At 37.7% G+C, this 22811-nt stretch overlaps 1 protein-coding gene across 3 annotated transcripts in view; it reads left to right on the top strand.

Moving 5' to 3' along the window:
• The window catches only part of Uggt1 (UDP-glucose glycoprotein glucosyltransferase 1), a 113229-nt gene that overhangs the window by 48174 nt on the left and 42244 nt on the right, over positions 1 to 22811 (top strand). For all 3 annotated transcript variants that reach the window (XM_005397561.2, XM_013521040.1, XM_005397560.2), the window contains exons 16-19: positions 2988 to 3123; positions 6881 to 7012; positions 16863 to 17027; positions 22250 to 22370. In XM_005397561.2, coding sequence (XP_005397618.1) covers positions 2988 to 3123; positions 6881 to 7012; positions 16863 to 17027; positions 22250 to 22370 — 554 coding nt within the window. The remainder of the gene's footprint in view (positions 1 to 2987; positions 3124 to 6880; positions 7013 to 16862; positions 17028 to 22249; positions 22371 to 22811) is intronic.

The following is a 22811-nucleotide window of genomic DNA, read 5'->3' as shown; positions in this document are numbered from 1 at the left end:
ATATGTCTGGGTGTAGTTTTATTTCAGTTGTGGTTGTTTGGAGTTCTATATGCCTCATTTACTGTTCTGTAAATCAGGTTCTGTTTCCATGCTTGGGAAATTTTCTGCTATTATTTCTGCAAATACTCTTTATGTCAGTTGTGTTGCCTCCTGCTGTTTCATTGACTCCTATAAGTCGTACATTATTCCTCTTTGCCTCATCTTGCAGCTGTTGAATTGACTTTTCCTGGATCCTTGTTGATTTTACAAGATCCTTTCTTTCACTGTTGCTAGCTGCCATGCTGTGTTCAAAGTGTGAGATCCTATCTTCAGCTTCATTCAAGCGGTTTTGGCAGCTTTCAATGGCAGCTTTGTTTTCCTGGAAGTCTCTTTGAATCTGGTTCATGTGTTCTAAGTCATTTCTATATTTTTCATTTAACACTTCTGTCCATTGTCATTGTTCTTCTGTTTTCTTATATGTTTGTTCTTCAGACTTTTTGAACAGTTCCTTCATTATTATTGTCATTTCATTTTTTGCCTGAGAGATTATTTCTGATCTCATCTCTTCTATGGCCTTATGGAGTTGTTTCTTTACTTCCATTGCAATCATTTCAGCTATTTCAGGGATGTGTTTACCAGGTTCTCCTATGTCGATGTCTCCTGGACTTGTTCTCAGTGGGGTGGAGTTCTGGGGTTGTGTTTTAGTCTTTCATTTTGTTATGTTTGCTACCAGATGCAGAAAACTGTTTCCCTCTTCAGTAGCTGCACAGCAAAGGCAACTAGTGTCCCTAGTTTTCCTGTTGGTCAAGTTTGCCCCTCAGTGACCCCTGAGAAGGTCTGCTTAGTCTCGGGTTTTCCTCAGTTGTTGATTTGTATCTAGTTATCCTTGGTCTCAGATGTGGGCATTGGTGTCAGCTGATGGCAGACTGTCTGATCCATTGTCCCCATGCAGTTCAGGGCACGTGCGCGGCCCAGACTCGGGTTTCACTGGTGTGACAATCCTGGTCCAGTGTACCTATGTCCCCAGGCAGTTCAGGGTACAGGCAAAACCCAGGCACAAACTGCAGGGTCGACAGTTTGTGAACCACCTGATTCTATGTCTCCAGTCAGTTCAGGACACATACAGGAACCAGATGCAGGCCGGATGGGCAGCAATCACAGACTGCCCGTGCCTGCGACTCCCTAGGGGGTCCAGGCAAAAGTAAAGCATGGACTCAAACAGCTGGACCAGCAGCTCTTGCAGCACTCGCTCACTCAGCGCAGGGCGTGTGCAGGGAGAGGCCACATGTGCTGCCTCCAGCCAGAGAAGTCCCTGGGGCTTCTGAGTGAGGACCTCTTGTCTGCTACGGGTGCAGGGAGGGCAGAGACTCAGACTATAATGGTGGCGGGGTCCTGGGTCACCTGCTCTGCCCCCAGGAAGTAGATGGGAAATACCTGGCTCTCTCTGTGAATTTCTGCTGGGAACCGTGTCGGTGGGAGTAAAGCTCAGACTCGATCCGCAGGACCAGCAGCTCTTGGAGCACTCGCTCACTTGGCACAGGGCATGTGCAGGGAGGGCCTACTCACGAACCCCATAAGAGCAGTCCCTGGGGCTTCTGAGTGAGGAATTCCTGTCTGCTGATTCTCTCCTCGAGCTTCAGCTGGGAACGGTGGCAGTGGAAGTAAAGCACGGACTCGATCCGCGGGACTAGCAGCTCTTGGAGTACTCGATCACTCGGCTCAGGGCATGTGCAGGGAGGGCCCACATGCGCACCCCAGTGAGAGCAGTCCCGGGGCTTCTAGTGAGGACCTCCTGTCTGCTGCGGGTGCACGGAGGGCAGAGTCTCAGATTGTAATAGCAGCAGGGTCCTGGGTCTCCTGCTCTGCCCCCAGGAAGCAGATGGGAAATACCTGGCTCTCTCCGGGAGTTTCAGCTGGGGACTGTGGCAGTGGGAGTAAAGCATGGGCTTGAACCACAGAACCAGCAGCTCTTGGAGCACTTCCTCACTGGGCGCAGGGTGTGTGCAGGGAGGGCCCACACGTGCACCCCAGTGAGAGCAGTCCCTGAGGCTTCTGAGTGAGGTCCTCCTGTCTGCTATGGGTGCACGGTGGGCAGAGACTCCTTTTGTTCTCTGAATAGTGTTTTTGCAAAGTAGAAATTTTTAATATTAATGAAGTCCAACTTAGAAATTAGTTCTTTTATGGATCCTGGTTTTGAATTTAATATGTCATTGCAAAACCCAAGATTACCATCTTCTTTGTTGTATCCTAGGAGATTCATAGTTTTGTGTTTTGCAGTTTATGACCCATTTGAGTTAGTTTTTGCAGAAGGTATAGATTGTCTGTTTGTAGATTCATTATTTTGCATGTGGATGTCAAGTTGCTCTGACACCAATTGTTGGAAAGGCCATCCTGTTTCTGCTGGGTTGTCTTGCTTCAATAGGAGACCAGGGACTAGGGTCCTCCGAATTGCCCAGTGCAAGTCCTTTTGCCAATCCATTTCTAGATATGTAATGGTATCTTTTTGTGTTTTATTCCTTTATTTTAAATTTTAAAATTTAGTGAACTTTACCCTTGGTTATGGCTTTTTGCTGTAGGCCAAATTTTTTTTCTGCTTTTCTGTTACCTATAATTCCTGTTGCTGATGTTAAGTCTCACAATTCCTTCTTTTCTGTTTACTTTTATAGTCTGAATATTTTAATTTCCCTTAATATTTGTTTAAAAGCAGAGCAAAATTTCCACCTAAAATTATAGGAATATTTTTCATGTCAGAAAAGGAGTCTTTTCATGGCGAGGAAATAGATTACTTGAACAGTAGGAAAACCTAGCCACTTTGACAACCTGCTTTCGTTTTATAAGTGACACATGTACAGTTTTACAACCATGTTCGAGTGGGATGTGACATGCACTTTGCATTTAGGGGCACTATTCTTTTAGCTACAGTCATAAGGGCTATATAGGAATGCCATTCTCTTCACTGGCTGCATGCTTTGAGATGTTTCTTTTTCTTCTTTCTGCTCTCTCTCCAGAGTTGGTTTTATCTTTGTGGTTAATGACTCTGAAGATGTGGATGGGATGCAGGACGCTGGAGTGGCTGTTCTCAGAGCGTATAACTATGTGGCCCACGAAGTGGATGAGTATCATGCTTTCCAGACTCTGACACATGTATGTTTGTATTCAAAATGGCAATTTAAAAAAAAAAATTTAACTGATTGTAAAACAAAATGTGTGGTAAGAGGATTCTGTATCTGTAGAGAAAAGTATTCATGTAAATCCTTTATATTTTGGATTTTACAGATTGTCTCCACTTTATCGATTCACTGACATTAACAATAAATTGTTGTAATTTTAGTTAAGATAAGGTTCCTTAGGAATTAGGATATAGTTTAATGTACATCATAAAGTTCTTTAGTGACTAATATTCTGGTTTCTTTGTTTTTACTGGAAACTCTGAAATGCTTGACTTGTGTGTATATTTAAGGCATTTACTTGCTCATGTTCAGAGTTTTCCTTGTTTTCTTTTTCTTTTTGCTGTTTAAGTCTAGACAACTTTACATGTATCAGTTCTTTTGTTTTCAGATTAATGGTAACTTAAAAAAGCATGTTTAAGCTGGAGATACAGCTCAGCGGCACAGTGCCTGCCTGGCAAGCACAAGGTCCTGGGTTCAATTCCTGGTACTAAAAAAAAAAAAGTTTAAATAATTGATTTTACCACTTTACCCATAAGATGATGTTGGTCTGTGGTTGATCATTTACGTTATATTTATTGTTTAGAGATTTGTTTGGGGCATCTTTTGGTACTAAGAATGTCTATTTGTCTGGTAAACATTTATCAAAAAAGGCCTACTTGGTGCCATGCCTGATCTTAGCTGTGGGGGATGCAAGGAATAATTAGGGTTCACCCCTGTCCTCTAAGACCTTGCAGCCTTGCAGGGCACGTGTTGAGACAGATGTCATGCAGTGTGGAAAACTGCATCTGGCCTTGTGGCACAAGGCGCTCACTTCACCTGCACATGGCTGTGGGCCTTTCTGTGGAGTGCTCAGTTGTCTCAGTGTAGTCCACGAGGAAAGGGAAGTCACTTTTGCAGGGTGCCAGTTAGATTGGCAAGTTGCTCTTATGGTGTAAGCAGGAGATGGGGAGAGCAGAGTGGGAGGGAAGCTAGTCCTGGAGGCCACAGGAGGCAGGGCAGCTGGTGTGCAGGGCTCATTCTGTGCAGTGCATGAAGGTGGATCTGATGGAAAGTGGGCTGCGATTCTAGTTAATGAACTGCTGCAGTCACCTCCACGAAAAATAATGAGAAAGTTAGCAGGACTGTGGAGAATGAAGTAGGTTCAAAAGAAGTTACTCAACATCATAAATAAAGAAAGCTGCTCTTCACAGCTTTTTCTCTGTCCTCAATATGTGTATAAGGAAAGGATGACACAGATATTTGCTTCCTTTTGTTGCAAAAGTGCTCACTGTAAAAAATTCAAATAACGTTCAGATTTCTCTGCCTCACTTCTCTCCAGTCCCTGATTCTCCCTAAAGTTGGGCATCATGAACAGGTTGCCTTGCATGCTTCTAGAGGTTGAGCGGTACATGTGTGGGCAGTTTTGTTATTTGTTTTTGATTTGGTATAAACAGGGATTTTGCTATATACTATATTATAGAGAGCCTGCTCCAGCCTCATCGTGGTCCAGAGGAGCCTACACTTGTAATCCCAGGGAAAAGTTATCGGAATTCTAGCAAGTAAATTCCAGTCTATCACTTCCAGTGCAACCCACAGCGAGAATAGAGACAAACACATATCTCTAGTTGTGGGGAGCCAGGGGGATCCTAAGTCCATTTGGAACAATGGCTAATTGGAACAAAGGCCTTGACCTAGGGCCTAACAGGGATTTTATTTGTGAAAATGGGAGTGGCTGACCTCCTGGGATTGAGTGATTGTGAGAATGGCAAGAAATATGTAAGTACTGTGAACTGGGCTAGGTAGGAGGCACAGTAGCACCTCTGTATACAGAAAGAGTACCAGATTCTGGTAACAGGTAGCCTCTAAATTTGGAGGAATCTACATAACACAGTTTGAGGAAGTATTTTGTTTCTGGTTGATGCTTCAGCTTTGATGTCTGGTCTTCATGCCCTGAGAGATCAGGGCCTCTTTCTTGAGCCTCAGTCTCAGCCGACAGTGACAGTACAGGTCTCAATGCCTGGCTCATGCTTAGTAGTAAGGAGCTACAGGTAGGGCATCACTGCCCTGTCACATTGCTTCAAATGCTACACATCAGTGCCTCAGTTAGATCCATTTACATTGGTTAAAGCCAGTTGAGGGGGTAAAGTATTATCCTAACCAGCTCTGTATATATCAATACACAGAATTAGGGCCAGGTTTAGCCAGCATGGAGACAAATGGTCTTCTTTCAAGGAGAGCTGTCCTGGTGGTCCTCCACACTATATTTTTCAACTTTTCTTTACCCTAAACATCATGAACATGTATTTTTTTTTTAAGGGTAGGAAAATTTATTAGAGAAAAGGAATGGGGAATAGGAATAGGGGAGTGAGGAATTGCTAATGAGCCCACCTCTCAAAGGAAGTTTTATAGAACAAAATCATGAGGCAGGTACAACATGGGTTAAAATTATGATCAACCAATAAGATTGCAAGTTGAGTTGCTTAGGTAATATTGATCTAATGGTAGCAAGGGTGCATGAGTGACATTGTTAACCTTGATGGATAATCAATAGTTTTGGCCCTTAGTCTTAGCAGTCTTAGTCTTATTGGTCTTAGATTTAATCTCAGTAGGCAGGAGAGGATGGATTTCAAAAGGATGATACCAATTATCCCAAGCCTCTGTTCATCCCTTAGGGAAGTATATAAAACTTGCCATTGTGACTTTACTCTTCAGATGCACCTTCAGCCACAGTCCTGATGGGTTCTCATCTTCTGCACTGACTGCCTACTATATTTCTACCTAACCTAGCTGTCTATAATATTACCCCTCTGAAGAGGTACCCCTAACTTTGGTTAGGGGAGAAGAGGCATAGTTTCCATCTAGCTGCTTCAAACTGAGAAGGGTTGGTATAGGGGAAACTGCAGTGGAAGGCCTTCTCCAGAGAGCTAACCTAATGGGCCTCAGATAGAAGTCATGTTGTAGTTTAGCAGTTATGAACTCTTTGCAAGGTCAGTCTGGTGTATCCCATTAGAAGGAGTCTGGCACATCTGTCGTTGGTTCCATCTCCGTGATCTTGGAGTTTGGCAACCTCTAGGCAAGAATAAACAAAATTTCCAAGAAATTAAAGCATATATAATCAAACCATGAGCGCTAAAGTGGAAAGACAGGTTGAGGAAAGAGCCACATCCAGAAACTACTCTTAAGGGACTGGAATAATGATTGTACCCGATTGGCTCTTAGGCCCCTCTACTGATGGAGGTTATCTGTAAGTCTGATATTTTTGTTATAAGTCCTTCTAGTTTAGCTGTAAGAAGATGGAGAGAATGATGTTAGAGGCTCTTATTGAGCTTTTATAGATTCCACTGTAGTTTTTTTTCTGACCTGCATTCTTCAATGATTACTTTTCAGTATTTAGAGATTTCTTAATGCATTTTGTATTTGTGATTTAACCATGATTGTGAACTGCTTGGGTCATTTTAATTTCTTGGATCATTTCAATTTTTAATTTTTTATTAGTGCATGCTTGCAATGCATAACTTTTACATTCCTTGTGAGGAGTTGGTACATGTACATAACATATTTTAATTCTTTTTCTAGGATCATTTTAAGAATATTTAGTTTCTAACTTAAGAAGGCATCTGAATGAGATTTGGAAAAAGGACTAATGTTGATATGACATACTGTCACTTTTTTCTCCATTCAGAGATTTTTCATAATGGATATTCAGAATTTGGTTTTTATCATGTAATTGGTTACTGATTTTCTTTCTTCAGGTCTATAACAAGGTGAGGACTGGAGACAAGGTGAAAGTTGAACATGTGGTCAGTGTCCTGCAGAAGAAATACCCCTATGTAGAAGTGAATAGCATTTTGGGGATTGATTCTGTTTACGATCAGAATCGAAAGGTAAAACATGCTTTGAGACTTATGTTTGATTGTAGCATTACGCTGTCCTTCCTCTTTGGTCTCTTTTGTTAGTACAGTAATGGTGGTGGGTGGGTGGTTAAAATGTTCAGTACTTAACATTTGTAAATATGTAGCTTTTTTTTTTTCTTAATGCAGAAGAGACCTCTTTGTTGCCCAAGCTGGCCTCAAACTTGAGATTTTCCTGCTTTTGGCTCCTGAGTAACTGAGAGTATAGGCAGATGCCACTGGATCCAGCTAGCATGTAAAATAAATCAGATCACTTTTTAGTGTTTGAAAAAGTGGTTTATATTTCAGTTTTGTGAAGATATCACTCATTTTTAACTTGCTTATTAGCTGTAAAATTGGGAAACTTCCTTTTTCATAATGTAGTAGTAATATAAAATGTATTCTAGATAAATTTGTAGGAAACATGGTTCCAAGAGATGATGTACAGCTTAATATATATCATATTGGCTTTATTTAGTTATTTACATTAAGGATGGACATATATTAAGAAATGGAATAAATGAAGTAGCAAAGTGTAGTAAATAATAAGGGAAATTTAAAAATTTTTTACTTAAAGATAATTTTTTCTTGTAAGATATTAAATACAGTAAAAGAAGCCAAGTGTAGTGGCATGTAATTCATGGAATCCAGCTGAGGCAGGAGGATCACAGAAAATTTGAGGCCAATCTGGGCTACATAGCGAGTTCAAGGTCTATCTGGGCTACATAGTGAGATCTTGTCTCAAAAAAAAATACATACATATGTATAGTATATATCTATTTATCTATTGTAAACAAGTTCTTTGAAAAATCATCAGCCAGGCATGGTGGTACATGCCTGTAATCCTAGCACTCAGGGGACTGAGGCAGAAGGATTGCTTAAAGTTTGAGACCAGCCTGGGCTACAAAGTAAGCTCAAGGCCAGTCTGAACTGCATAGTGAGACCCTGTCTCAAAAAAGGCAAAAAAAGAAAAGAAAAGTCATGGAGTTCCAAGTTCATTGAAAATTTATATTAAAGCAAGGAATCATGCTCAGCATGGTAGTGTACACCTATAATCCCAGCATTTAAGAGGCTGAGGCAGGAGTATCACTGAGAGTTCGAGATTAGCCTGGCTGTGTAGTGAGTTCAAGACCAGCCTGAGCTACACAGTGAGCCCCTGTCTTAAAAAAAAAAAAAAAAAAGGAAGGGAGGGAGGAAGACATTTCTGGCTGGGCTCGGTGGTTGCCTATAATCGCAGCTACTTTGGAGACTGTGGCAGGAAGGTCATGAGTTCAAGGCTAGTGTAGACAATTTAGCAAAAACCCACCTCAAAATTTTAAAAGGTGGAGTAGCTGGGCCAAGGCTATAGGTCAGTGTTGTTACCACTGTAAAACAAAGTAACAACAACACAAGATCCCATAAAAGCAAAAAATGACAAAAACTTTCTAGAGCATTTTAAGATATATGAAAGTTATTTACCAAGTTTGTGTTTTCTCAAATGAGGGACAAAGTCTTTTGTTTGTGACCTGAGCTATCATCCTTTCCAAACCACACTCAGAATGAATTGTTTATAATTCCTCTTTTTTATGAGTGCAGAAAGCTCCAGACACTTTTATGATTTCTGCATGTGTTTTGTTTTGTTTTTGTGTTTTTGGTGCTGAGAATCTAGCTCAGGACCTTGCGTTTGCCAGGCAGGTGCTTGTGCCACTGAGCTATATTTCCAGCCCCTCTGCATGTGTTTTATAGTTGTCTGACCCACACCCAGTTTAGCCTTAGCTGGTTTTTACCTCTCCCTGTTTAGTTTTCAGTCATTTAGTTTGTTTTTGTAGGCAGAACAGTCTTCTCTTTTTGTACTTACATTTAATTAAGTTACATAAAGTTAAATTGTGTTACTTTGATAACAAAAATAGTAGGATTAGGAGCAGACACAGTTAATTGTTGCTAACTTTGTAGTTCAACCAAGAGGAGTAAAATAAGTGGGCCTTCTAGAGGTCTCACCAGGGTTAGTGTTCATCATACTTTCTTCTCTTAGAACTCACAGGGAAAAAAAAGTACTTTAATGACCAAATGTGTATATATTTTATATATATAATATTATACTTAAGTATGTGATATATGTTATATATATATAGATTATATATACTGTATATATTTTTAGTCTCAAATATGCGAGTAAAACAATATTTGCTTTTACTATGTGGGAAGTAGTATGAACTGTAGTTCTCTACAGTATTCTATAGTATTCAGTACTGTATTCTGTAGAATACTGAATGCTGTGTAGTATTCTGCTCTATTTTCTTTTACTTAAAAAATTACTAGTCACAAGTTAGTAGACAAATTTTGCCACTAATATTATAACTCTTAACTGTTCTAGAGATTATCAATGCTAGTTTATAATTAGGGAAATGTGTAGTGTCTTCCTCCTTAGAATTACTCGTGATAGTGTTTATGTACTCATGGGGGAAAAATTAGCATAGCCTTATTAACATGTGTCCAGTCTGTCTTCACTGTGCTTTAATCAACTAGATTCCAGGCTTAGGAGCTGAGGTAATGACAACCACATAACAGAACGCTCTTTTCCATAGAAGTCTGCTTATGTACATGATTTCATTTGATGCTCAAGAACCCTGTGAAGTAGCATGGAATATTATCAGATTCTCCTCACAGATAATGAGGTTAAACTGCAGAGAGCTTAAATGACATTTCATTTAGCACATAACTCACAAGAGGCAGAGATAGAAAAAGAAATGTCCACTTTTAGGTTCAGGGCTGTTTCGCTAAGCAACATAGCTTCTGAAGTTAATCTAACCTGAAGTATTTTAACTACTTTTTCCTGATTTTCTTATTATTGGTTTCACTTTTGATAGGGTACAACCAAAGACCTAGTTGTAAATTTATGTCATTTATTCTTCTCTAATGTGAAAATTCATGAGTACAAATCATGTAATTTTTGGAAAGTATTCTTTCTGTGGCTCAAAGAAAGCAATATAAAATACCCTAAAGGCCAAGGAAATTCAAGACAAGTCAGAGGAGGAGATATAAAATGGAATGTGTTAGTGGATTTCAGTCCCTCTAAGCTTTTACTTTGGTGAGAGGGTTCAATAGCAAGCTTTCATGTAGATGAGATGTGAAGCTTTTGGAGAAGATCTAAGTTTTGATGAGGTTATTCAAATTCAAATCTTGAATGCATAGTGATGGTAGGCTATGATCTTCAAAAACTTGGTACTTGATGCTGTCCAAAAATGCTAGGATTTGAATAACACAATGTGAATTGATTCATATTTTTGACCATTAATGGTCTGAGATGTTTCTTTAAATGAAGTCCATTAAATATTTTATAAAACTGCCAGGGATCCAAGGCTTCCAGTGAAATAAGTTAGCATGCTATAATAGTATTTGTTAATTGGTTAACTTAATTGAAATTGGTTAGGAGATCTGCTACTACAAATTCATTCAGGTTTTAGAGGGACTAACAAATCATGACTTAGCAAGAATAAGACATAAGAATACCAGGGAAATTTCTGAAGTGTTTAGGAACAAAGAGTAAAGTTTTAATTTTAGAACATTTATCAGTAATACTGGGTAACTTCTCTGTACCAACCCTGGTACTACAAGGCCAAGCAGGACGTGATGCCTGCTCTTGGTGAGTTCACACAGCTTAGATAGGGAGACAAACAGAGGAGAGCTGTACTGTGGCTTTGGTGGTGTTCTCACTGTTTGCACCTGTGCAGGGGGGCACAGTGCTGTGACTGGCCGCTCTGCTGGCTGGGGGCAAGTAATTGTGGAAGGCTTCTTGGAGGCTGTGACACTGTCCAGCTTTATGAATTGAAGTTTCTAGGGGGACAAAGGTTTATTACATTTGTATATTGATCTTGAATGTAAAACTAAGGAAATCTTGGTTCTAGACCAACACCTGTGTACATTAATATTGAGTACAATAAATCCTAGTTCTATATTAACACCTTTGGAAAGATACATTTTAAAAATTTGTATTAGTCCATATGTGTAGTACATAACAGTCACACTCATCATGGGGACTTGATAGTGAAACATAATGCATCTTAATTCTCTTTGCTTCTCCTTTCCTATATTACTTCCCCTCTGAGGAGGCCTGCCTGCCTTCCTTTTTCTGTGCTGTTTTTGATTCTGTGTTGTGGTGTTAAATCTGCTTGTTTTAAGATATATCAAGTCAGGCTCAGCATTAAAGCTGGCTTGAGAATGGTTCCATTATTTTTCGTAAATGTTTCTTTTTTTATTTTTAAAGAGAATAAAAGAACCAATAAAAACGATCATTGTACTGCAGTCTTCCATTCAGTCACACATCACTTTTTCAGTTTTTCATTTTCTTTTTGTTGCAGTTGAAGTCCTAGGGATTGAATTTGTGGCCTTTTCACTGAGCTGCATACACCCAAGCCTTTTGCAATTTTTTTAAAAATTTAGAACCTAGCATGGTGGTACGCGCGTGTAATCTCAAAACTCAGGAGGCTGGGACAGGACTATTGCTGTGAATTCAAGGCCAGCCTGGGCTACATAGGGAATTTGAGGCCAGCCTGAGCTACACTGTGAAAACCTGTCTCAAAAAACCAAAAACAAACCAACAAAAAAAATTGACACAGGATCTCACTAAGTTGCTCAGGCTGGGATCAAGCTTATGATCCTTCTGCCTTAGCCTCCCAGAGTGCTGGAATTACAGGTGTGCACCACTATGCTAGGCTGGTGTCTTTTTTCCTTCCTTCCTTTCTTCCTTCTTCCCTTCCTCCCTTCTTTCCTTCCTCCCTTCTTCCCTACCTCCCTTCCTCCCTTCCTCCCTTTCTCTCTCTCCTCTCCTCTCTCTTTTTCTGTCTCTCTCTCGTGTTGAGGATGGACTGAAGTGTCTCCTGCATGCTAGGCAAGCACTTTATCATTGAATTACTTTCTTGGCCTGTTTTCTGTTTGTTTTTTAATGAAATAAGATAGATATGAGCACTCAGTGATTTCTCTTTTTTCAGGTTGATGTAACACAACAAGAATAATACTCTGTAGAAAATTAAGTAAAGTAAAAAGAAAAATATTACCTTGAGAATATCAAAGATTTCAGAAAATTAATGGAATTTTTCTTATTTCACACTTGGGAATGATGGGTTTCCCCTATATAAAACTCTGCCAGGCTCATCATGGCAGTGATCCAACATGGTGTTAAGCCTCAAAATAACAACTTGTCCCTCCAAAACTAACTTCCGTCCTCTTCCTCATCTAGTCCAAAATAAAGTTCCTATGCCAACAATCCTTTCGAGATACAACATTTCACCTGCCAATATTAACTCCACCCCTAATCTAATCTGATAAAAACCCATTCCCCAGCTCTCTCCTCTGAGGGTCCTTGCATTCTTCTGCTGCCCTCCTGCACCTGCAGTAAAGACTTATTTTATCTTTGTTCCGTCTCTCACCTGTGCCAAAGAAAAACCTAATGGAAATGTTTAACTTAGATTTTCTCTTATTCTATTAAAGAAAAAGTATAAGCAGCTTTTATATATTATGGATATTAAAATGTATTTGCTTTGGGGCTGGAAGTATACAGTAGTAGAGTATATAAGACTGTAGGTTCAGTCCCCAGTTTCTCTCTCCCTCTTGCTCTCCTTTCCCTCTCCCTCTCCTTCTTTCCCTCTCCCTCTCCCTCTCCCTCTCCCTCTCCCTCTCTCTCTCTGTCTCTGTCACACACACATACACACACACACACACACACACACTTTTCTTGAAAAATGTTGAATACAGTGCAAGTTGGGGAAAAGGGTTTTTGTACCCTTTTCGTGATGTTTATATTATGAAAATCTTGATTCTGCTGAAGAACCATTTGGGACTGTCACAGACTGAGCTGCTCAGTAGTTTCCCAGACATAGCCATTTTTTTCCTCTGTAGTAACTGTCCTTAAAGAACAGAGCATACTATTTATATTTAAACCATTTAATTTCTTAGCTAGGCAAGGAAATACTATCAAGTCAGTGATATGAAGAGGATCCCAGAGGTCCTAAGAATCTGATGATTGACAATTTTTAAGCTATAGAAGTTTATCGCACACAATAAAGCCCAAGTGAAATGGTTATTTTTAGAAAAAATTACTGCTTTTAGCATGCATCATTATATTTATAAATCTATATCTATGCCTTTTATTAACAAATCTGAATTACATCTTATATGTCTGATTTTGAAATAATCAATTGTTTTTCAAAGCAAACAATATACTTTAAGTAGAAGAGAATTTATTCTGTTTAGAAGTATATATCTTTAAAAGACATTAAGAAAACTTCTTGGGGCTGGGGATATAGCTCAGCGGCAAAAGCGCCTGCCTGGCAAGCGCAAGGTCGTGAGTTCGGTTCCTGGTACCGGAGAAAAACAAAAAAAACAAAAAAAAACAAAACAAAACAAAAAAATAAATATATGCTCAAAAGACAGTTGAGAATTATGAAAATTCACCCATCAACTGGATTCATGAACCAAATGTTTATTTGAGAAAGATATGCAGAAATATATAGAATCTAAGGATACAGCCCCAAATAATTGTCCATAAGCAGTCAACAAAACTGTTGTATTATACTCTAAAAAGTAAGACATGTTTCACTCAGCACTTATCTTCAGTATAGTATTTTGACTGGATCAGGTGGTTATTGCAGTGTTCTTACATAGTGTCAGTGTGGAAGTATCATGGATTATGAAACTGGATTATCCAGGTTTTCAAACTAACTACATTTTAATTCAAGGAACATTAATCATGAAAAAACATTCTAAAGTCAATGAGTCTATCATTTAAAACATATGCTACATATTTCCTCAGGATAGTTTATTCATTATATTACTTTATCCTTTTTTTTTTTTTACCAAAATTGCCCATTAAATCCCTATTGTGTTTAAGACTATGCAACATTTTGAATATATTTGGTAGAAAATCCAAAAATGTGTAAGTTTGGCCCCAAGTCTTCAGATTTCAAGTTCATAATTTCTTCTTGCTGTTGCTTTACTTATGTGCAGAGGTTCTAATAATGAAATTCAATGAAGAATTCAGAGAAATAGCTTTTAGGACAAGAATAGGGTAACTAGGTTACTGGATTTCCCAAGAAGGCAAAGTAAAAAGTAGATTTTTAGAAAAGAGTGTACTGTCAGTTGTTTCAAGTGATGCAGAGAGGTGGAAAAGTATTTGGACTGAGAAGAACAAAGCTGTCTGTATTCGTTAAGTCCAGCTGTGATTTTTAAGAGATTGCTTCAACTGAGTGGTGAGATGGGAGAAATTACAAGATACTATAGAGTAAATGAGCAGTAAGAAATTAAATGAAGTGTGAGTAGGCCAAAACTTTTTTTTTTTGAGGCAGGATCTCACTATGTAGTTCAGGTTGGCCTCAAACTCACTTTGTAGCCCAGGTTGTTCTTGAATTCACAATAATTCTCCTGCCTCTACCTCACGAGTGCTGGTATTACAGGCATGTGCCACCACACCTGGCTTCATACAAAGATTTTTTTGTTGTTACAAAAGTAGAAGTTTATTTTTAAACTGAAATCTTGTATGAAAGTGTAAACAGGTAGAAATTGGGATTTTTAATCCCTCCCTTCCTTCCCTGTGTGGCCTGCAGGTCTCAGACTACGTGTGCAACATAATTTGGGTATTTAACAGGATAGGAAAGTAAAGGCAGGGCACAGTAAACTAAACTGAATAGGGAAGGAGAGATTCCGGGATCCTCAGAAGTGAGTAAATATATTTGTTCAAGAGAAAGTTTTGTGTTAGAGACATGGACTCTTACCTGTGCTTCTTTACTTCTCTGACTGAGCTAATCCCATCTGAATTCTCCTCTCAATGCTTGGTCTAACTGAAGGAGTGCATTGAGTGGTGGCCCCAAAGGACAGTAATTTAACCTCTACTCATTTTTTAAAACTGTCCAAACTCACCTTCAACTGGTGACATCATTAATCTAAATTTGAGCTCAAGTCTTCAGAGTCCCTGGAAATAAATACTTTGGCACAAAAAAAAAAAAAAAAAAAAAAAAAAAAAAGAAAAGTTCTTACTTGCACATGCAAATATTTTTTATATCTGGCATGTTAATTTTGCATCCTTATTAACCCCATTTGTTATTTGTAAGTGACAAAGTCATTACGAGACTTTGCTTGTAATGTGTTTAACAATTTATCATTACTTAACATTTTCAGTGATCTGTTGATAGAAAATTTCATAAGCAGTTTTTCAGCTTAACTCTGATATGTAATTGGGTTGCATTTGGTTGTTAGCCTTTTGTAAACTCTTTACAAGAGGTAAAAAAAAAAAATGTTTAGTCAGTCTACCTTCCCCTCATATCTAACCTTCATTCAAAAGCCATTTCCAGAGAAAACCAATGTTACTTAATTTTTATTTTCTTTTAGCTTTATAATGTAATGGTGTTTTTTTGTTCTAAATGGGGTCTCACGTGTTGCCCAGGCTGGCCTCAAACTCCTGGGCTCAAGGAGTCCTCTTGCTTGAACCTCGCAGGTGCTGGCACCACATTGCCCAACCTTTATTTTTATTGAGTGAGGGAGGTGGTTTTCAAAGCTCAGATTACATTAAAATTGAGTTTTAGGGACTTCTGTGATATAGCTGAAATTTTAAAATGGAATTAACATGGTAAATAAAAAGTTTTAGGGAGTATAAATTTAAAATTCCTAAAGGTACAGAGAGATGGCTGAAGGCAACCTAGGCCTTTTAGGGGGCTCTGCAATATTATAACCCATAAATTACATACTGTCATGTAGTCAGTCACTAGGTCTGATGAGAAACTAAACAGTCTGTTATTGATGACTGGCATCAGTTACCAATAGGAGTCTTATTCTATTTGTGCTGTCTACAAAAAGTTATGAGTAATTAAATTCTGCAGCTTTCAGAAAGGATCAGTTACAAGATGAATAAAAATTTTTAAAGTGACTGTCTTTATGTCTTTTACTGTGGAATGTTAGTCTCGGGATACAGTATCCTTGTTGACAGTCAGGAAAAGTGTCTGCCTCAGATCCATTTGCCATTTTGTTGCTCTGTCATTTCCTTACTAAAGCGTCTTTTGTCGTGGAGAAGGAAAAAGATTGGGTTTAGTCTATCTTAAAGCACTTCTGAGCACTGTTTTTCTACAAAGTTTATTTTGTTTTGTATGGGTACAATTTATTTGATAGTAATGTAAACATTTACTTATGTATTTATTGTCAGGATCTTGCTATGTATTTCAGGCTGACCTTGAACTCAGGGTGATCCTCCCAAGTGCTGGGATTTATTGGCATGTGCCATCACATCCAGTTCCCATATTTATTTAGAATTGGGTGTAAATAATTTCAGTTCAGGGCATTCTGACCAAGAGCACTATTAATTTATTATAGCAGATAGCTGGGTTGCTCATTGTAGTAGCCCCTAGCCATGTGCCCATTTAAATGGAAATTAACCAAAATTGACTGTAAGTAAAGGTTTAGTTACTTAGTTACAGTAGCTAGATTTCAAATGCTCACTTGCTCCTGTTGTTAGTGACCACTGCGTTGGACAACACAGACAGAAATTTTCCATCATTGCAGAGAATGCTTTTTACATGCTGACCATAGTATATGTAGTTTGGTTTTGTCAGGCTGGTCAACACATACATGTACTCACATGTACACACACTTCTTAATTTGCAAAGTTTTTGTGGTTTTACAAGAAAATCTCATTAATTCAATCTTAAATTTACCCATTAGACTATTAACTGTGATGTCACTTTTTTAGGAATATTGTTAGTTATTTACCATAGTGTTGTGATTTTTTTGTTGTTGTTCTTACTATAGGCATTTAAGAAAAATATTCTTAGTTCCATTTGTGCTATGAGGGCAAAAATGTGTTTTGTTGTCTCTTGTGTTCTAGGAAGCAAGAGGATACTACGAGCAGACTGGCATTGGTCCGCTGCCTGTTGTTGTGTTCAACGGAATCCCCTTTGAAAAGGAACAGCTAGATCCTGATGAGTTGGAAACCATCACAATGCACAAAATCTTGGAGACCACTACATTCTTCCAAAGAGCAGTGTACTTGGTGAGTGACATTTCAAGGCTGACTTTACTTTTTTTGTTTGTTTGTTTGTTTTTGTTTTTTTTCTGGTACCGGGAATCGAACTCACAACCTCGCGCTTGCCAGGCAGGCGCTGTGCCACTGAGCTAAATCCCCAGCCCCCAAGGCTGTCTTTAAGGACAACAGTTTGTTTACATTTTTGTAGTTTCTGTAGTAGATAATAAAATTTCTTAACCATCATTATTTTCAATGTGCTACTTTATTATGCTGCTCGAAACCTCAGTGTTCTAATCATATTGTTGGTCCTTATGGTATGCTAAATGTGACTCATCTTGTTACCATAAATTAGAAACCCAGCCTCCATCACTTTATAGTGTAAACTATCGGGTGTGATCTAAGGGGCCTACTATGAATAGCAAAGACCCCCCTGGATTGTGAAGTTACCTCTCATGAAGCATGGACAAAAGCCACCCAGTTATTTGCTACATACTGGTTCTTTTTTTAACACTTATGAGCTATGCCACTTATGAGCTATGCATATGTTAATATTCTATTGCAGTGATGGTGAACCTTTTAGAGACAAGTGCCCAAACTGCAACCCCAGATCAACTTATTTATCATAAAGTGCCAACGCTGCATTTAAACTTGGATACTGAGGTTTTAGCTTAGAAAAAACAAGTATATACATTAACATCTTTTGTCTTAAAAGAAAAACAAATAATATGGATGCTATAGGTTTACCACCGCTGCTCTATTGTGCCCCATGAGGATCTGTGTTTTTCAGATTGATAATCTTACTTGATCTATTTTTCAATTCACTGAGTTTTTTTCTTCTGTTAACTAAAATCTGGTATTGTGCCCCTCTACTGCATATTTCATTCACTAGAGGTACACACACACAGTTCATTTTGTGGTGCTGGGGATTGAAACCAGGGCATTGGACATGCTAGACAGACACTCTACCACTAAGCTACATCCCCAGCCTGTCAATGATTACATGTTTAATTATTCTCAAACTTTATTTTCATAGACAATGTTTTTTTAGTTCTTTAAATATATTTAAAATAGCTTATTTAAATTCTTTGTGTATTAAGTCCAGTGTTTGGGCTCTCTGACAGTGTATACTGGCTACTTTTCTGTGTGTATACTTTTCTTTTTTATGTCAAATATATATATTATATATTCCATATTATGTTATATGTTGTATATAATGTTTTTCCAGCATCATATTAATCCATTATTACCAACTCAGGCAACTGAGATACTAAACAATTGCTCCTGATTGTTTTTGACAAAATCCTTGATATCGGCATTAAGATCTGCTTTGGTGCAAATTTTAAAAGCCCCTGGAATGTTCCTACTTTGCTAGTCTTAACTTTTATTATTGAGCTGTTGGTTTTCAAGGCTTTTGTCAGCTAGGAGAGGTAAATAGAAATAGGACAAAATTGGACTGGGTGTAGTGACGTCTGTAATCCCTGTAATCCCATCATTTAATCCCAACATTTAGCAGGCTCAGGCAGGAACATTGCTGAGAGTTTGAGTCCAGCCTGGGCTACATAGTGAGTTTGAACTACATAGTGAGACTTTGTCTCAAAAAAAAAAAAACCCAAAATGTTACAAAGGCCATTTTTTCATTGTGATTTAGACTTTTTAGTGAATAAAAGTCCCTCAAAAGTTTGCAAACTTTTAGTTAATTTCTTGAATTTTGGGAAAGTTGATTTTAACTATTTCTAGTATTCTCAGAGTTTCTTTTAAAGGGAGGCTTTTCAGAGATCTTGGCACTCTCAAGTATAGTTTTAAATATCAAATGACATTGATAATAACCCTAAGTCAAAATATATATTTTTAGATTTTTTATTGTAGTAAATATACAATATAAAATTTACTGTTGTAAGTATATGATTCAGGGGCATTTAGTATAGTCACAGGCCTGTGCAACCATCACCTCATTCCCCTCCAGAACTTTTTCATCATTCCAGACAGGTATTATTATCCACTGAACAGTAAGTCCCCATTCATTGGTCCCTCTCCCAGACACTGGTTCCCACTACTCTGCTGTCTGTCTCTATGAATTTACCTCTTCCTCAGAAGAATGTCTGGCACAGAATTTCATTCTATTTTAAAGTTGAAAAATATTCCTTACCTCTTTTGACTATTTTGAATAATCTTGCTTTTTATACAGTACAAGTGTCTGTTCCTATTCTGCTTTCAATCCTGGGCAGACACTTTTAAGTGAAATTGCTGGGTCTTATGGTAATACTGTGTTTCCTGTTTGGAGGAACTGCCACAGTGTTTTCCACAGCATTGCACTGTGTTACTGCCCCAAGAGAAATGCGCAGATGTTCTGGTTTCTTCGTGTCCTTGCTAATACCGTAGGCATTCTGATGGATGTGAAATGGTATCTCATTGTGACTTTATTTGTATTCTTCTGTGACAAGTGATCTTGAGCATCTTTTCATATGCTTCTTGGCCACTTACATTTCTTATTTGGCAAAATGACTATTCAGGTCTTTACCCATTTTTTTTTTATGAGCATAGTTTGTGTATTTTATATTACCTTAATAAGTTTCATAAAGTTTATATAGAGTATATATCTTTTATTTTTATTAGTACATGTTTACAGTACATAATAGTTACATTCATCATGGAGAGTTGGTACACTGAATTTTTTTTAAATTTTAGTGAGGGCTGGGGATTTAGCTCAGTGGCAAAGCGCCTGCCTGGCAATCGCAAGGTCGTGAGTTCGGTTCCTGGTACCAGAGAAAAACCAAAAAAAAAAAAAAAAAAAACATAAATTTTAGTGAGTTGTAGGAGTTTTTTATTTTGGATATTAACCCCTTAAAAATATGATTTGCAAATGTTATGTTTCATTCTGTGGATTGTCTTTTCACACTGATATTATCCTTCGGTGCACAGAAGTTTCAATTTAATGAAGTCCAGTTTATTTTTTCTTCTTTGTGCTTTTGGTATTTTATCTAGGAAATTGTTACTAAATCCTTTGTCATGAAGGTTTTCTCCAGTGTTTTCTAAAAGCTTTCTACTTCTACCTCTTTAGGTCTTTAATCCATTCTGGATTAATTTTTGTATAAGGTTAGGGCCCAGTGTTCTTCTGTTGCATGTTGATGTAGTTTTTCCAACATCATTTGTGAAAAAAGGCCAGAAAAAAATTTTAAGTAGGAAAGTTTTGTTTTGTTTGTCTTTCTGAGACGAGATTCCATTGTGCAGTTCAGGCTGGCCTTGAACTCATTTTGTAACCCAGGCTGGCCTCGAACTTGAAGTGATCCTCCTGCCTCAGCCTCCCAAGTGCTGGGATTACAGGTGTGCCCCACCATGCCTGGCAAGAAGGGAAGTTTTGTGCTGTGCATTAATACATTCATACATAAAAGTCCTTGATTGAATTTGTTCCCTTGTATTAAGGAATTTGTCCTTTGTGGAACTATCAGAATGAGAACAAAATTTTTATTTGAATGAGTTTGGCTTAGTTGTCTAAACTTGGGAACAAACTAGGAGAAATACTAATTTTGTTTTATTTAAATAATATAAAAAGTTAAAATATTTACTGTTCTCCATTTTAGAAATATTTAAATTTTCCTCAACAATGTTATAAATGAAAATTTAGAAATGGGGCTGGGATTATAACTCAGTGGTAGAATACTTGCTTACTCTGTGTGGTCCTGGATTCCTTCCACAGCACACCCCATGCCATCAGCATAGCTTTTTTCCTTGTTTTTCAGATACTAACATATCTGTTGTTTATAAGAGTAATGATTTTAAAATATTAGCCCCTCGTCCTGGGGATATAGCTCAGTGGCATAAATGCCTGCTTGGCAAGTGCAAGGTGCTGAGTTTGATTCCCAGTACTAAAAAAAATAAATATTAGCCCCTCTATGACTGAATGTTAGTTTTCCTTTGCTTCAACATGTATGGTCAGTGAGAAACTTGGTTTTTGCTAGGTAAAGAAAAGTTTTATTTTAAGTTCCTGACAAAAATAATGTATGTTCATATACGTATTTTTTTAAAGTAAAAGTTCTTTACTGTCAATCTAGAGGAGGTATGTTTGTGTATTTTTATGTACACAATGAGTATGCTAATAAGTATATCTTCATTTTTTTTGGAGAAATATTAGGAATTGGAATTATGGTGTCAGAGGGTAATGCACATTTTAAATTTTGACCTAAATTTTGACTACAAAAAGAGACATGTTAGCTAGATGATATGTAGTTTAAAATGGAGAAAGAAATACAAATGGGAAACTTTCACTCATTCACTTCTATCCTCACCAGTTATGTTTTCTTCCTAGAAACAGCTACTCTGTGTGTGTGTGTGTGTGTGTGTGTGTGTGTGTGTGTCTTGAGATGTGTAGCTGGTTCACATCATCACTAGTTTATCAGTTGAGAATTTGCATGTCTTCTGGGAGGTATAGTTACAAACAATGTCTAACTGGCATGTTTTAGGTTTGAATGTGTATGTTTGAGTCTCAGCTTTGTCTTTAAAATGACATTAAAATATGCCTTTATATTAAATATTTTAATTATGATCAATTTGTAGATTTCCAGTTATTAACATTTACCCCCTAAGATCACCTTAAAGAAGCACAGCTATTTCTATAATACTATGAGGTGCACAAAAGAGAAGATTAAATGACACATGATCCTTCCTTTTCCCAGGGTGATTATGGCTTAGGAAATGTAGAGTTACTCAAATATCTAAGACTGAAAAAAGCTCAGAGTGATTTTCATTACATTAAGTACATTAACTGCTTGTGAGTAGGCCTTTGGTGTTCTGCTTTAGGAAGAAGCTGTCAGTGAGTAGATCTTAAGATGCATTTCTGCTTATGCTTAATCTTAACTAATTAGCAGAACTTGCTTTTTGTCTGTGGAAACGCGGTTCTATATGGTGTGTTTGCATTTCATTTTCACATCCCATTAGGCCTGTGACTTTGAGTAAGTTATTTAATATTTCTGTACCCTTTCCTCCCATCTTTAAAATGAATAACAGGGGGCTGGGGATTTAGCTCAGGGGCAAAGCGCCTGCCTGGTAAGCGCAAGATCATGAGTTCGATTCTTGGTACTGGAATAAAAAAACTAAAAATAAAATGAATAACATTTGCTTCCCATTGGTAATAGTCTTTAGCTGATAGCAGCACATAAGAAGCTATTATAGAGCTACTAATGTTTTAGTTTCTAGTGAATTATTATTGATGATATATACTGACATCTCATGACTCTGCTTCTTTTTTCCTGCAGGGTGAACTGTCTCACGATCAAGATGTGGTAGAGTATATCATGAACCAGCCAAATGTTGTTCCCCGAATCAATTCTAGGGTTTTGACAGCTGAGCGAGAATACCTGGATTTAACAGCAAGTAGTAAGGAACCTTTCAGAAATAACTTTATGGTTTTTGATTTGTGCTTTGGATTATTTGCATTTATTAGATTGTAACAGGAAGAAGATAATTCAAGATTGTGACAGAATTTTATGTTTAAATTCAATTCACCTTGAATTCATAATTTTAATTTCTAAGTTCATATGAATTTCCTTCTATGGAAGATAAAGTCTTCCTGCTTAAACCTTGTAAACTTTGAAAAATATTCAGTTCAACTTAAACTCCAGCTAAACAGGCATTAGAGGATAAGAATGGGCCTGTATTATTGGCATGTCTATAGGCATAAAGCATTTAAGCAGTTTTCTTCATTCTCACTCTGGAATCCATTATCAAAAATGTCAACAAATATCTTAGTGAATTTTACCCTGAGAACTTAAGTATGCCTTTGGGGCGAAAAATAGTAGTTTCCTTGAGATATAATGT

The sequence above is a fragment of the Chinchilla lanigera genome, unplaced genomic scaffold, assembly GCF_000276665.1.
Source record: "Chinchilla lanigera isolate Chin_1 unplaced genomic scaffold, ChiLan1.0 scaffold00058, whole genome shotgun sequence".
Lineage (NCBI taxonomy): Eukaryota > Metazoa > Chordata > Mammalia > Rodentia > Chinchillidae > Chinchilla > Chinchilla lanigera.
The sequence above is the reverse complement of the archived record's forward strand: the minus strand, read 5'-3'. Positions and strand labels throughout refer to the sequence as shown.